This window comes from Oreochromis niloticus, linkage group LG8, assembly GCF_001858045.2.
Source record: "Oreochromis niloticus isolate F11D_XX linkage group LG8, O_niloticus_UMD_NMBU, whole genome shotgun sequence".
NCBI lineage: Eukaryota > Metazoa > Chordata > Actinopteri > Cichliformes > Cichlidae > Oreochromis > Oreochromis niloticus.
Window position 1 is genome coordinate 6745777 of NC_031973.2, and position 15087 is coordinate 6760863.

General features: G+C 38.3%; 1 protein-coding gene and 1 non-coding gene across 2 annotated transcripts; one reads left to right on the forward strand and one right to left on the reverse strand.

Moving 5' to 3' along the window:
- Nucleotides 1-142: 142 nt before the first annotated feature.
- Nucleotides 143-2107, reverse strand: LOC102077794 (dickkopf-related protein 3). Its single transcript, XM_005453789.4, has 4 exons — nt 1756-2107; nt 1427-1601; nt 1132-1333; nt 143-477 (listed from the first exon to the last, which is right to left on the reverse strand). Exons 1-4 carry the CDS (start codon nt 1906-1908, stop codon nt 417-419), a joined length of 591 nt encoding a protein of 196 aa, XP_005453846.1. The 5' UTR covers nt 1909-2107; the 3' UTR covers nt 143-416.
- Nucleotides 2108-10586: 8479 nt separating this feature from the next.
- Nucleotides 10587-10659, forward strand: trnav-cac (transfer RNA valine (anticodon CAC)). The gene has a single exon. It is a non-coding gene; the product is annotated as a tRNA-Val (tRNA).
- The last annotated feature ends 4428 nt before the right edge of the window (nt 10660-15087 follow it).

Genomic DNA, 15087 nt, shown 5'->3' on the forward strand with positions numbered 1-15087 from the left:
TTTCCGTATGCACAGGTACTTTACTCTTTACCCATATGTTTTGATTAGTGATTGGGAATGATCTTGGAAGCTTTAAAATGAAGAAACTAATATATTTTTGTGAAACACAAATTATGCTCATTAGTTTTGGAAAACCTTTCTTTAATTTATGCTTAAAACTTGAAGCATTTCAGACATTTAGAGAAAGAAAGATCAGCAAATGATCCTGATGAAGATTTTGGATAAGACACTAGCTTTGTTGAGCCCAGCTACATACAGTAGTGCTTTTTGTCAAAATTTACAAAGTGAAATCTTAAAAACAACCTTGCTTTAAGTCTCTAATAAAAGTTAATAACAATACAGCATATTTAGAAATATATACATTTAAATATATACAGTATGTTTACACAGTAAATAGCACTTCTGTTGATAATGTATCAAAGGCTGGGCACTTGGCAGGTCCAGCTTGCTCGTTCTGGCTGGTATATAAACTCCCTCCTGAAAGACAAACAAACCCAAGTTAGTCTTTGCATGTAGCAATTACTTTAGACAAATCGAACCATGTTTAAAGCATACTACTGAGTTGTAGTTATTATCATACTGAATGAAAGAAAAAGGGTCTTAAAGGGTCTTGCTGTTACTAAGGCTGTAGATTAGTAGACAATCATACACTGCACATAATGCAAACATACAAATTTACATTGCAATGTACAGCAACTTTTCTGAGCTGTTTCTTTTGCTGTCTTAACTAAAAGCTTTTTCATTTTTCCATCTGTGAACACTGCTTAAATTTCATCTGTAAATTGTATTGTGGAACAGAGAGGCTTAAAAGCTTTCTGGGAAGTTAGTCCTCTACCTGCACTTTCACCAATAGAACAAATGCCTAAATGGCCTCCAAAGCCTAAAACTCCAGAAAAGCCAGCATGTCCATTCGATTGTGTGGAAGTCCAGGAAGAATTTGAATTAACACCCACAAAATGGTATAATTGTGATTGTCATTTGCCTAATTTTTTTGCAAGACCCCAAAACTTCCCGTTTATTGATCAATGGAACTAAAAGTTTTGGAGTGGATTTGATATCAGTCACTTTAGCGAACCCTTTTTTTGTTGAGTAAAAAATCTGATGATGAAAACCAGTGTTTGTAGTACTCACTCTCTGTGTAGCTTTCCACTGCTTTCACGACAAAGTAAACCCTCATCACACGGACAAATCTGGTTGATGCTGAATGCCAGACCACCATCAGGCACATAACAGCTCTCATCAAGCATCAGTCTTCTTTTGCACACCTGCTCACCATGATGCCGGGCACAACACATGGATGCTCCACAGTCTCTGTCAACTTTACACCTGGCACCTGGATTAAGGAAACACTGGTCACTTCTGGTCTCATTTGAAGAAAAATTTGGAAATTTAAAAGATTTGGTTACATTTGTTGGTCCACCCTTACCCTCTTGTCCATCGGGGATACTGCGGTGGCACTTCCCGAACATGCAGCTAAGTCCACGAACACATTGCGCATCTCTCCGACAGTAATGACCCTCCCCTCTTAGAGGCACACAAAGGCCAAAGTGGCGATCACATGAGAAACCCCTTCCACAAGCTCTGTCGTGGTCACATGCAGCCTGAAGAAAAGAAGGAAATCATTGCAAACTTTGCCTGAAATTTTAAGCCCAGTTTAAGACAGAAGTGCCATGTTGCTCTCATACTTTTTCCACAGATGACAAATGATTTCGTTAATTCAAACAAAATAATCATGGCCACTTTCAAGTATCTTACCGTGACTTGTTTGGCAACAGGAGCGCTCTGTTGAAGTGCTTTTGCTCCTTCTTTGGGAGGACTGTGGGGCATGTTCAGCATCCAGGCCCATATACGTGCTTCTGTCCCATAAAAGGACAGACACAAACAAACGAACCACAGATTTCCAAACATCTCCAAAATGCACAAAAAGGATTGATAAAAAATGAACAATGATTAACTTAAAAAGAGGTGAGTCAAAGAGAAAGCAAGGAAACCTCGAAACAAAAATCCAGAGCTTAAAAGTGCAAGTCAAAGTGTAGACAGTCAGTACTGAAGGTATCCATGCAGTGACAGTGGCTCACTGCTCTTCTGGTTTGACTTTTATAGGTCAGAAGGACTTGACCTCCCCCCACCAGGCTGTTTGTCCAAACAACAGAGTAGGAGGAGACAATTAGTTGTTAATGGATTAACTAAATTGTTGGGGTCACCCCCTGCAGTCAGCAAATAGTGGCAAAATGGCCATTCATGGAGTGGGGAGAAAGGGAATGAGGAGAGATGGGGCACTGAGGGGATGGGTGGTGATGGACTGACAACAGTTTCACACAATAGAGCCAAGACAAGCACCACCTTCACGTGATTATCTCTACCAGAAAAACAAACGAGCAGGACAAAAGCAGACAAATTAATGACATGTTTCACTGCTCTCTGACAAGTAGAGCCACTGCAAGTCTTGACCCCAAACACTGGGCAAACACTCCTGGCCCCGACCTCGACTGTCCTGATACCCCCTACCCTATCCCACTTCAGACCCCACGCTGTGAGCAATTTGGAGAAGTGCACCCTGCGGATGAACCCTGATCTCATTAAATGTAATTACCATCAGGAGGAGAGGGGAGACAAGGTGCTGTAGGGGAACAAGAAGAATATTTTTTTCACATTTTTGTCCTGGAATCTTTATACAGGACAAGCAGGACAAGCAATTCTCTATAACAAAGGTATGATAATAACTGAAATGACCAACAATCAGCTAGTTTTAAGTTTTTAATATACACAAAGTCTGTGTTTGAGATCATTTCGTTATGCTTTATTTATCCAGGTAAAAGTCTCCCATATGATTAAGTCATATAACAGATCATTACAAAAGTAAGATTAAAAGCAGTCACACTGACCAGAAGAGCTTAAACTCCCCCACAGTGACCAGTTCTGACATTTTCAGCTCCTTCTGTACTGTTCTGACTCCAGGAACAAACATTTGTGAGACATAGATTATACTGGTTGTGGCTTTTACACATATAGATACAGATAATTCTAGGCAGTTATTAAAAGTAGGATGATATTAGAGTCTCCTTTATGGCCTCAGCAATCATGCAGAAATGTGGTCATTTTGGCAGAAATGAGCAAAGCCTTCCCTTAAAAATATAACAGTATTCTTCTTCAGTAATGTCCTCACAGATGTAAAGGCTACCCATGTACATAAATACAGGCCATACCATCAGCAGTGGTGGCTCAAATGACACTCCACATCTACAGCATGGTTTACTGAAGTGTTTTTGAGTCCATACGGTGATGTCCAAGACAGAGTCTGTTTTTAATGAGGAGCTGACTGAGAGCTTCAAAGACTACTCAGTAATGATTGAGGGCTTTGTCCCATGCATCCAGAATTTTCTCCAGTTCCTTTAAATCTTAATTATATTATGAACCATCCATGATGAAATGTAATTTTAGATTCAGAAACAGTCATCTTCTTCTTTCTGGGATCCTCTTTCATATCCATTTGAGTTCCACTAGATGTTTTATAGGCATTATAAAACTTTTTCAGTCTTTGTTTCCCCTGTGCAGACCTTTGTAAAACATTTTCTTGTATCAAAAACAAAATAAGCATGTATATATTTTCAAAAACATAAAATTTCACATTTTTAATATTCGTTATAGAGGTTTCACGCTTTTTAAAATTTGCAATGTACACAGCATCCAGTCTTTTTTTTTTTGGAAATAGGATTTGGTTCTTTGCTTTGCTTGGATGAATGTAGTCATAGCTTACACCTCGATAAGCCCACACGGACCCTCACTCATGAGCCTCCAGGCCACCATAAAACCCACCACTTAAATTCTCTCCAACTAAGACAACATCTTGTCTTGTCTATAATTATAATTAATGCACCTTGTATGGAGAGCTTTATCTAACATTACCATTAGGTATTTCTTACTCAGACTGAGGTGCCTGAATAATTGTCACTAATTTACATTTTCTAAGTGGCAGACAGCCCAGATCAGATACACAGATATTGCAGTCTGGGACTATCTTAGCTCCTTATTCTTATCAGAACAGAGTAACACAGACTAATGGCACAGTTAGTGGGTACAATAATAGCAATTAGCAATGTGTAAATAAGTACTGTGTCAGGGTTATGCAGCCTTTGGAGCAGTCTAATCATTTTGACTGGAGTATTGAGTACTAAGAGGTAATGGAAGGGATGCATTAATGAGAGAAAGAAAATATAATCCATTCCAATCCATTCAAATAAATGACAGATAGTTTTATCGTACTCATCAGTTTTCTGTTCATTATTGGTCTAAAATATTACAATGTTTCTAAATTGTAGGCTACATCAAAGCTAAAATTGGGTTATATTTGGTTAAGTTTAGTAGATGTCTAGGTGATGCTTAGCTGTTGTTTCAAAAATGATAATGTGTTATGTATGTGGGGTTTTTTTTAAACACACCCGACTCACTTATTATTTGGCTGTGACTTGATTGCAACCACAAAGCTACACAATGTCCATTCCATGTATGCAGACTAGTAATTTCAGATGGTGATTTTCTTTTTAAAAAAGTATCTATGTTCTTACACCATTTATGTTAAACAGCATTTGACCTTAAATTCTGTTTCTCATGGGGTTATGTCTCGATATGTGTTTCATGATAAGGATATTTATATGGACCTCTGGATAATGAAAACATATTATTCCCACAGAGGCCGGGGAACTGGGAAGCAGTGTTGCCTATTACGATGAAGGTGCTGGGTCAGATGGTAAAGAAGGGGAAAGGATATTTTGGAACATTAAAATCATGTCAAGGGATGCAAGGGCACAACTTCTTCATTTTAAGACTCTGCATCCATTAATTTTGTCACCACGGTGATTGTGCAGACTTGGGTGAAAAGGGTGATGCTTAGAGGAGGGGCAATTAATTTCCTCCAGGGACCACATAGGATTCTTGTGGTGGGCTGCACCAATAAGCTTACAAAGAGACACAATTAATATTGAGCAGAACTGAGGTCAGTGTAATGGTTATTATTAGTCTTTAAGCTGAGTTGTTTCTCTGTTTGCTTTGGTTTTAAGTAGAAATGAAAATTGTTAATAATAAAAAAGGGGTTAGATTTGAATGTGTTGGTTGTCTGATGAGTTTGCAGAAGTACTGATGTCATTTTGCCTTTCTAATAAAACCTGTGGTAACCTTTTCACTAAATATGCTATATCATATTAATGTAATATATTTTGTTTCTTTTTTTTTTTTACTTTTTAGCCAAATCTGAATATTAGGTACGTGTCTGGCACAGTCATCTTTTCAATGTCTTTTTTGGTAGGAAAAGTTTTAGAGCTTGCAGACTCATCATTTCATCATCAACTTTTCTGTTCTGTAACTCATAAACAGAACTTTTAAAGTGAGTCACACATACACATATTCATCCTTCCTAATAAGATTTACAGCACTGCATTTTGCATCATAGGGTTACAGTTTAAACTACACCCACTCCCTCCCTTATCATTCTTTTACAAAAACACTATTGTTATACATCTGTAGTTTCAGTAAGATATCTCCCTGATTATTTACCCAATGCAGTGACAGATAACTGTGTCTCTACGGTCCTCAACATGTTTTCCCTGTGTTAATGACTCTGCTAATGACGCTTGTAATGCATGTAAAGAATCAACATCGCTGATGGTCGTGCAATTAGGGATTAACAGAGACAATAGGCAAGCTGATGTCTGCCCATTGTAATGGACCTTGGCCCCCCACCCCCAACACCACCACCTCTACCACCACCATGGGGAGCTGTGAATGGTGGAGGTTATGACGAGTCCTCGTTCCCACTTCCAAGAAAACACTCAGTGCAAGACGGATGGAAAATTTGGAAAAGTCCCTTAGAGTGCATGTTTATTCAGGTCAGTGGAAAACATTTCGTTTCAGCATTACTGAAATTACAGTGTGCAGTGTCAGATGATACCAGGCCTTCATGGTAATAAATATTTATAGTCCGGGAAAGGCAAAAGCAAGTTGTGCTACATCAGCTGTGTTGTTTGTTCTCCTGTTAGCTGCTTGAATGTTTCGTGACAACTGGAGAGAGGAAACTTTATGGACAATAAAATCAGTAAGTGGATGGTGTACGATTGAAAACTGCCAGCATTGATTTTGCATTTTTCACCAGTAGTTATGATAAAAAAAAGGTTTTAGATGTATTGAGAAAGACCTGTAAATCAAGAGTAATATAGATGTGCTTTAGTAATGACACAATAAGAAAAACAGGCACATGTAGCACATTCATAAATGATTAAACTTCTGATTAAATCCATTAGGTTTACAAGAAACTGCCAATCAAACACAATCCATGCAACATTATTGCCACAGGCTAAAGACAGAAAAGGCCAATTCAACTGGCTGAATGGCCAGTGAATGGCTATGCTAAGTGGGAGTTTTCACCTCATAGCTCGGATGTTTGCTGCACAAGTATCTGCAAAAAATAGCGCATTGTTTATTTGCAGTTTATGCATCAGAAAATATTCAATAACTACATTTTTCAGACCTAATTTTAAAAGATCTGCAGACAGTAAAGTTAAGACAAAATTGGAAATATTGAAAAATTATTTTGTCATTGCTTTTGCACGTTTGTCTTTGGGATTCTCTCTCTGTTTTTATGGTTAGCTTTTCCTTTGCTACGTCACATATGTGTAACACTTTGATCCACTAGCATGGATCAAATCATTGTATCCACTCTAGAAGGAGGCAGTGGTAACAGTGAACCCAGTATTGTTAGACTTGTTTTCTTAAAGCTCATTTTGATTCAACAGGAAACAACTTAGCTGTGCACTGAATAAAAATTAGCACCTAGCCACTAAACACAGTAAAAAATTTGCCATGAACAAGACAAATGTTTTTCTCTCATGGATTGTTGGAGACCATAGATTTAAATTGACTTCCGTTTATCAAAATTAACACTCGAATGAATATCAGCATCACTCTGTGTGCTGGATGTGTTTCACAAATGTTAGAAGCTCCCTAAAGCTGTAAAGGCTGTAAGCAAATACCTAAAAACACAAGGCGTAACATTCAATGACTTTCTTCTGCAAAATTGATATCTGGATATCAAGTCCTTGAAATAGTGGTTCTTGTGATTCGGTTACCGACCTGCGTGTTGAGTGGTTGCTGATGTTTCTTATGTTTGTTTATGACAGCATGCTGTTGCAGCTTTGTTTAGCTTCCCCTTTGTCTTGTTTACTCAATGTCAGAAGTGGTTTCTATAACTACATTTGATGAGTTTAAGAGCTTCGTAGGAGTTCTCTGTCATTCTTTTTTACTTACTTAATTTCCCTGTTTTGTGTAGAGTTACAAAGCTTAACATTGTTCTTTTTGTTGGACTGTTGGGGGGAGGGGCATCCATGTTTTTTCTTATCAGCTTGGCTGTTTCGTAATCTTAAAACTACACACGTTTTTCTGTATTTGGCCAACATCCTGTAAACCTTAAAGGATAAATTGACTTTTTGGACTTTGATTTTCCAAATAATCAACTTCCATCCAAATGTCTAAACACATTGATAAATGCAATGACATTCATACAATTTGTCCTCTGAGAACAATACAAGAAGTGTGAACAGAAAGTGTACAGGTGTCACCCCCACGCTGTGAATCTGGCTGCATCCCTGTAGCACGATGTGTTCCTATCACAGTGTTCTTTCCAGCCTTAAATCTAAATTGAGGTTACAATTTAAAATGAGGTGCTAGAAATGCCTTAAAGCCTTTTCTCGGTGTTTGTGGGCAGGCAATTCACACCTTGAGCAAGCATGGCTGAGGTTTTATGCTGCTTTGCATGAAGTGAAGTGAGCAGTGAAATGAAGCCAGTAGATGTTAGCAGGTAGAAGACTGCTGTGACTGAGGTAGGATTAAAGCTGTACTCACATCAGTACACAAATACACGTACATGTTAAAAAAAATCTAAAGTAAAGTTTGTATTACTAGTAAAGTTAAAGTAATACAAAAGTAGTTGACAGACAATTGATGAAGTAATGTCTAGTCATTAACTGTATTCTCGAAAAAATGAGGGATCTTTATTATTGGTAAAACAGATGTTATTTCTAAGGGAACGGCTCCTATGTTTAGTGCCAGGTTTTCTGTAAATAAGATGACTTGTTCTTGAATTGAACTGAACTTCTATGCTTTAATTTAATGCAGAAAACAAGAACTTAAAAGGGTGACGTGAGAAAAAAATAAGTCTTGAATTTGACTCATCTTGAAATCGACTAACACAATATATGACGAGCTGAAGGATTCACAAAAACACGACATGTCTGCCTCTGTGACTCAACCAGTTCCACATCTGTCCATTATGATTAATAATATAGAGTGACAGTAATCCTGCAAAGACACATATTTGACAGGGACATGTTGTGCTAAACCTCATGATAGTATTATGTCAGCTTTGTTTTGTATCCATAAAACAAAATAAACCCCCACCTTAACACTAAAAATAACCTCAAGTGAACCAAACGTGTCTTTATTTTGTCGTTAGATCTTTGAGTACATTCCTATCCAGGTTTAAATAATGTTCCCTATAACCTGTTTTCAATTGGAACAAGACCCAAGAGTGTGATTCCTTCTATAATGGGAAACAGGCATGCTTTCTTTGTGCCAGGTTTAGGGGTTTTTATTATTAAGATGGGAAAAGAAGCGAAGGACAAGAAGAGACTCTAGAACAAGGGTCACTGGTGCCCAGTAGTCAAAACTGTTGTTAATATTAGTTTAAAGCATATAATTGGACCAGAAAACATCCTCTTTTTGAGGAAAGGGGTTTCCCCCCCCCCAAAAAAAACCCAGTGTAAATTATGTCAAAATATGCACCTCTGGAACATCTTCAGTTTATTTTGGTATACATATCTTAAGTTTCTTAAACTTTACTGGTCTATCTTGCAAAAGATTTTCCCCTAATTTGGTGTAGAGCTGCCTAACACATCACTTTAAAAGAGTTAAGATCTTAAAACTCTGTGTCATTGTTCACCTTGTCTACCAGGTGTGGCACCTGCCTTTTCTCTCTCTTCCCTGTTTGTGGGAGAGTGGTTATTGACTTACACTATATTTCCAAAATTATTCGCTTAAGTGACATCCCATTTTTAACTCATAGAGTTTAATATGATGTTGTCCCACCCTCTGAAGCTATAATAGCGTCAACTCTTCTGGGAAGGCTTTCTATAAGGTTTAGGAGTGTGTTTATGGGAATTTTTTTACCATTCTTCCAGAAGCGCATTTGTGAGGTCAGACAGTGATTTCGGATGAGAAGGCCTGGCTCGCAGTCTCAGTTCTAATTAATCCCAAAGGTGTTCTCTCAGCTTGAGGTCAGGACTCTGTGCAGGCCAGTCAAGTTCTTCCACACCAAACTCTGTCCTCCATGTCTTTATGGACCTTGCTTTGTGCACTGGTGCGCATTCATGTTGGAACTGTAAGGCGCCATCTTTAAACTGTTCCCATGAAGCTGGGAGCCTGAAATTGTTCCTCTCACTGGAACTTCTTAAAGACAACCCCGCACCATAATCCACCTTCACCATCTTTATATTTCTGACTGCACAATGCAGTCAGACAAATACCGTTCTCATGGCAATCACCGGACGGAAAAGCATGATTTGTTACTCCAGATAACACGTGACCCACCCCTTTAGAGTCCAGTGGTGGGGTGCTTTACACCACGGCATCCAACACTTTGCATTGCACTTGGTGATGCAAGGCTTGCGGCTGCTTGGCCATGGAAAACCATTCTATGAAGCTCTCCATGTACTGTTCTTGAACTAATCTGAAGGCTGCATGAAGTTTGGAGATCTGTAATAACTGACTCTGCAGAAAGTTGATAAACTCTGCCCACTATGTACCTCAATATCTGCTGACCCTGCTTTACAGAGCCTACCACGGAGTTGCTATCATTCCCACTTTGTTATAATACCGCTACCAGCTGACTGGAATATTTATTAGTGAGGAATTTAATGACTGGACTTATTGCACAGGTCGCATCCTATCACGGTACAAAGCTGGAATTCAATAAGCTCCTGAGACCTCACAAATGTTTGTAGAAGCGGTCGGCATGCCTAGGTGCTTAATTTTAGACATCTCTGACCATGGAAATGATTGGAACACCTGAATTCAGTGATTTGGATGGACAGATAAATGCTTTTGGCAATATAGTGTATGTCGTCCAGTGATGGAAGAAACCCTGACCAGCCATACCTGTCATCAATCTGCAGTCAGCACAGTGTTTTAACTCAGCCTTCAATATGCATTGCCAGTTTATTAACATACCCATTTGGTAGCATTGCTCAGGCCTTTAGTTACTTATCAGCTTGCTTGAGTTAATTCTGTGTGATAGTTGTTCACTTGTCTTTTCCACTGCTCAGGGATGCTTTGGGAAAGTCTACCCTTGACCCACCTGCTTACTTGACCTGCTCACTCTCATTATGCTTGCTGGAAATGTACCTGCTTTATGTTGCCAAGTACTGACACTGTTATCCTAGAAAGCGAGAGACTGATTTCTTTTAATCTCCTGATGTAGAGGCAAATCCACACACTCTGGAAGCTGACCTCAAGCTGCTGTGACAAGCAGCAGTTAAGCAGCAGTTTCCGTAGTGTAGTGGTTATCACGTTCGCCTCACACGCGAAAGGTCCCTGGTTCGAAACCGGGCGGAAACATGTTTTATAAAGGACCCCTCACAGCCTTTCCACAAATTCTGTGAACCACTACCTAACTTCCAGACTGATCAACAGCTTCCTCCCACAAGTTGTTAAAGTGCTAAAGTGTTGATTGGGATGTGTACAGCACCGTATCCAGGACGTTTGGTAGTCTTTTTGCTTCAGTTTTAATTACAGTTAATTACAGCAACACATATGGGATGTGTGTGTGTCTGAATATGGGGGGTAGGGTGTTTGCATGCTGTTTGTGTGTGGGTTATAATATTTTTAAGACCCTGGAGAAACGCCCTTTCATTTTGCCTGCGCTACAGCCGTATGCACAGCAAACTGACAAAAAAGCTTGATTTGATTTGAACTTAGCACAATTCCAACAAGGGTCTGAAATTTGGCTAGATTTTCCATTTTGCTGGGAAATTGTATTCCCACACTCTCCCATAAATGTTTGACCAAAACAATTGTGTAATAAGTCTTGAGTTTATAGGCATCCTGCTTCTATTCCTTTTGGGTTTGTGATTGAGCTTAGAATACACACATGCCATTACTTTTTTTTTTTTTTTTTACTTGAATCAGAAGCAGAATCAGAAAGACTTTATTTATCCCCAAGGGGCAATTAAGAAGATCCCCCATTCTGTGTCTGATTTGAAATAACTCTGCATCCATCAGTTTTATAAAACCTTCATATTTAGTTTGACATTGAGCTTTAAGTAATTAGTAGTGAAGCACCAGGTCTTTCTTCCTTGGTGCCCTTTGAGAACCAGGCGGCATTGTGTTTGAGAACCCAAGCACATTGCTTAGTGGGAGTTGGGAAAATTTCAGTGGTAGAAAAATCAAAACAGCCAGATTCTAATTACTGATAGATTTCTTGTGGCAGCCCTATCCATAGCAAGTCAAACATGCCAGTGGTCCCAAATTTAAACCCTGCAATTTTGTAGTGCTGTGCCAGTGTCAGTGTTTTGGCACCAACACCAGTATTTGACAGTGAAAATGTGTGGATCCAGTTCTAGATTGGGCACCAGCATCAGGTTTGTAAAAATAGCTTTACGAAGCCCACAAATAATAAACTGCTCACAACAACCAGAAAAAATCAAAAGAAGAGGCCAACACACAAGTGCCAAAACTGCAGTTCCTGGATTGGCCACTTGAGGCTGACTCCATGGCAAGTCAATCCACATCTCTGCTGTGCACCTGTACACTTTACAAATGCAGCTTACTAACCAATTTTGCTAGAGTTACTTGATTACTTCATATTGTCATTCTCCAACCTGAATAAAGTTAGTTTTCACCTTTTATTATCCAATACCTTTAACCACTTAGTGTCTAGTGTTTCAAGGATCAGTGTGACTGAAATTAAAAACTCAAATATGCAAATTAATATTTCATTTTTGTAAAATCAGAAGGTTCAATAAAGACACTACTTTCTGGTAATAATTTCACAGCTCAGGGTTTAAAGTTTTAAGTGCATTAAAGTGTACATATGGTATAAAACATGTCTCATTAATGCAGCAAACATTGTTTTGGTCACATTTGTTTTGTTGTTCTTTTTTCTTTTCTTTTTTTTAAACAGTTCACACAGTTCACAAACATTATGAGTCTGGAGGAAATTTTCATATTTGGCAAACATTTGTGTGTTGTAGCAATATCAGTGAATGTACTTTTAATGAACTTCTCACATCAATCGGCAAAATAAACAGTCTCCTAAGTAATCATGTGGAACAAATTTACTGGCTTACTGGACCTGTAAAAACAGTAAAACCTCCTGCTCTACAGTCACTGTGTTTACGTATTAAAACAGGGGAAAATAAAACATTGTGTAAGTTTATGGGGAATCACAAGGCAGGTCATATTTTAAGCATAATTCTTCCCGCTAAAGGATCAGAGTGTGTTGGATCATTTTCAGCCAGATCTAGCAGCTCATCTCCATCCAACATCTTGTTCCAATTGATGACAAATGCACTCATTTAACATTTTGTCAGGCGTGAAACACATTTTGATTTAGCCTTTTTGGTTTAGTCAAGTTAAACCTCTTTCACCTTTCATCCAGAGTTTTGCCCTAATTATGGTACTTTGTGAACAAGCAAGGAGTCACATGAGGAGAAACCCAATGTAGACACATAGAAAAGATGAAAGAAAAACCAAGAAATTTAAATATCCTATACAATACAAAAAGAAGAATACGCTTAAAGTAAGCCGACCACACTGCCTGTTTAATTTAGGACTAGGTTTGTGTACATCTGCTCACCAAAATATAATGTGCATATTCTGGTAAAAAGGGAATTTGCACGTTTCAACATTTATAATATATATGCAAGAATTTAACAAGGCCTACTCTACACAGAACCACATGATGTCCTCCTACCAGTTCATAAAAACACAGGATTATCTCTTGGGGAATATTAAGGCACAATAAGGAATACCATAGGAGAAAAATATTGGGGGGCGTTAACTGATCATTTCAGAAGAACTATGAATATCTTAATACACCTACTAACATTTCATCATCCCACTCTACTGGGACATTCATCGCTGAAAGCAGAGCAGCACCAATTGCAAATATGTGCTGGTGGTTTCCTTATTGTTAACAAATCCTATGAAAAGACCAAAACAATAAAGAGATTCATGTAAAAATTATTGTTGTGCAGCCACAGCCTACACACACACACACACACACACACACACACACATTCTTCTATGCCATGGAGCTCAACTATTGACAAAAAAGATTAAAAACATGTCACAAATTCAGTGTGTGACATGTTTCCTTATTACAACAAGCACACACACCTTGACGTCCAATCCTGTTAACAGAAATGCTCATTGGAGCACCAAGTGTGTATTAATCTGCAGTGTTAAAATAGTCCCCAGGAGATGTTTGAAAAAGCTTTAGTATCAGCATCAAATATGAAAAAGAAACTACAAAACTATGAGATTTATATCTTGCATAAATTTGCTGTGCGTTTTAGAAAAGGATGATGATTTAGTTTTTTTTAATGAGATTTAAAATAAGGCCAGTCACAAAGCTTGTTATTTCAGTTTAATTATTCTTTAGTTTTATACTTTTGTGATCATTATATAAGACCAATAATAAAAACAAACTAAAAAGAAAAAGATGTAAGCTCTCTAAGAGCAAAAAACTTCAGAGTTTAGAGATTTTTTTTCTTTATGTGGACAGCTGTCTGTAACATGCTATTGGGACAGACGGAGAAACTTGTGAGATGCTTTCAGATGATGTTTCTTGTGCCTAAACATAATTACTTTGTGTGAGTGAGGGCAGGGGTGGGCAATTACCAATTTACCAATGGGCCAAAACTGGGACTATTGTTCAGAGCCTCGTGAATAAGATGAATATAGTTCAGTTTTTAAAGAGATAATCTTAATTTTATGTCTTTATAAACTGCTAGTGGTCAGAGTAGATAATTTAATTATTGTTTTTTCTTATTTAATTAACCAGGAAAATTAAGACAAAAAAGATTAAAGTTCCTTTTACGAGACAGTTCGAGAAGGACAGCAGTCCAAAATTAGTAGCACATACTATTAAACCCGATTCTTTGATCCCCATGATAGAACAGAGAAAACCCGAGTCAGGAGTGGTCAAAACATTTATAATTCTTTATTCAATCATCTTCTGGAAGAGAGAGTCCTGCACAGCCCAAAGCCAGTTGCAGGATCTCTAACATTAGAAGCTGAAAATGTGTCTCATACAGGTGTTGTTTTTATCGAAACTATGTGTGACGTGTAAAGTACCAAAATAAGTCCTTATACAGGGAGTGCAGAATTATTAGGCAAATGAGTATTTTGTCCACATCATCCTCTTCATGCATGTTGTCTTACTCCAAGCTGTATAGGCTCGAAAGCCTACTACCAATTAAGCATATTAGGTGATGTGCATCTCTGTAATGAGAAGGGGTGTGGTCTAATGACATCAACACCCTATATCAGGTGTGCATAATTATTAGGCAACTTCCTTTCCTTTGGCAAAATGGGTCAAAAGAAGGACTTGACAGGCTCAGAAAAGTCAAAAAATAGTGAGATATCTTGCAGAGGGATGCAGCAGTCTTAAAATTGCAAAGCTTCTGAAGCGTGATCATCGAACAATCAAGCGTTTCATTCAAAATAGTCAACAGGGTCGCAAGAAGCGTGTGGAAAAACCAAGGCGCAAAATAACTGCCCATGAACTGAGAAAAGTCAAGCGTGCAGCTGCCAAAATGCCACTTGCCACCAGTTTGGCCATATTTCAGAGCTGCAACATCACTGGAGTGCCCAAAAGCACAAGGTGTGCAATACTCAGAGACATGGCCAAGGTAAGAAAGGCTGAAAGACGACCACCACTGAACAAGACACACAAGCTGAAACGTCAAGACTGGGCCAAGAAATATCTCAAGACTGATTTTTCTAAGGTTTTATGGACTGATGAAATGAGAGTGAGTCTTG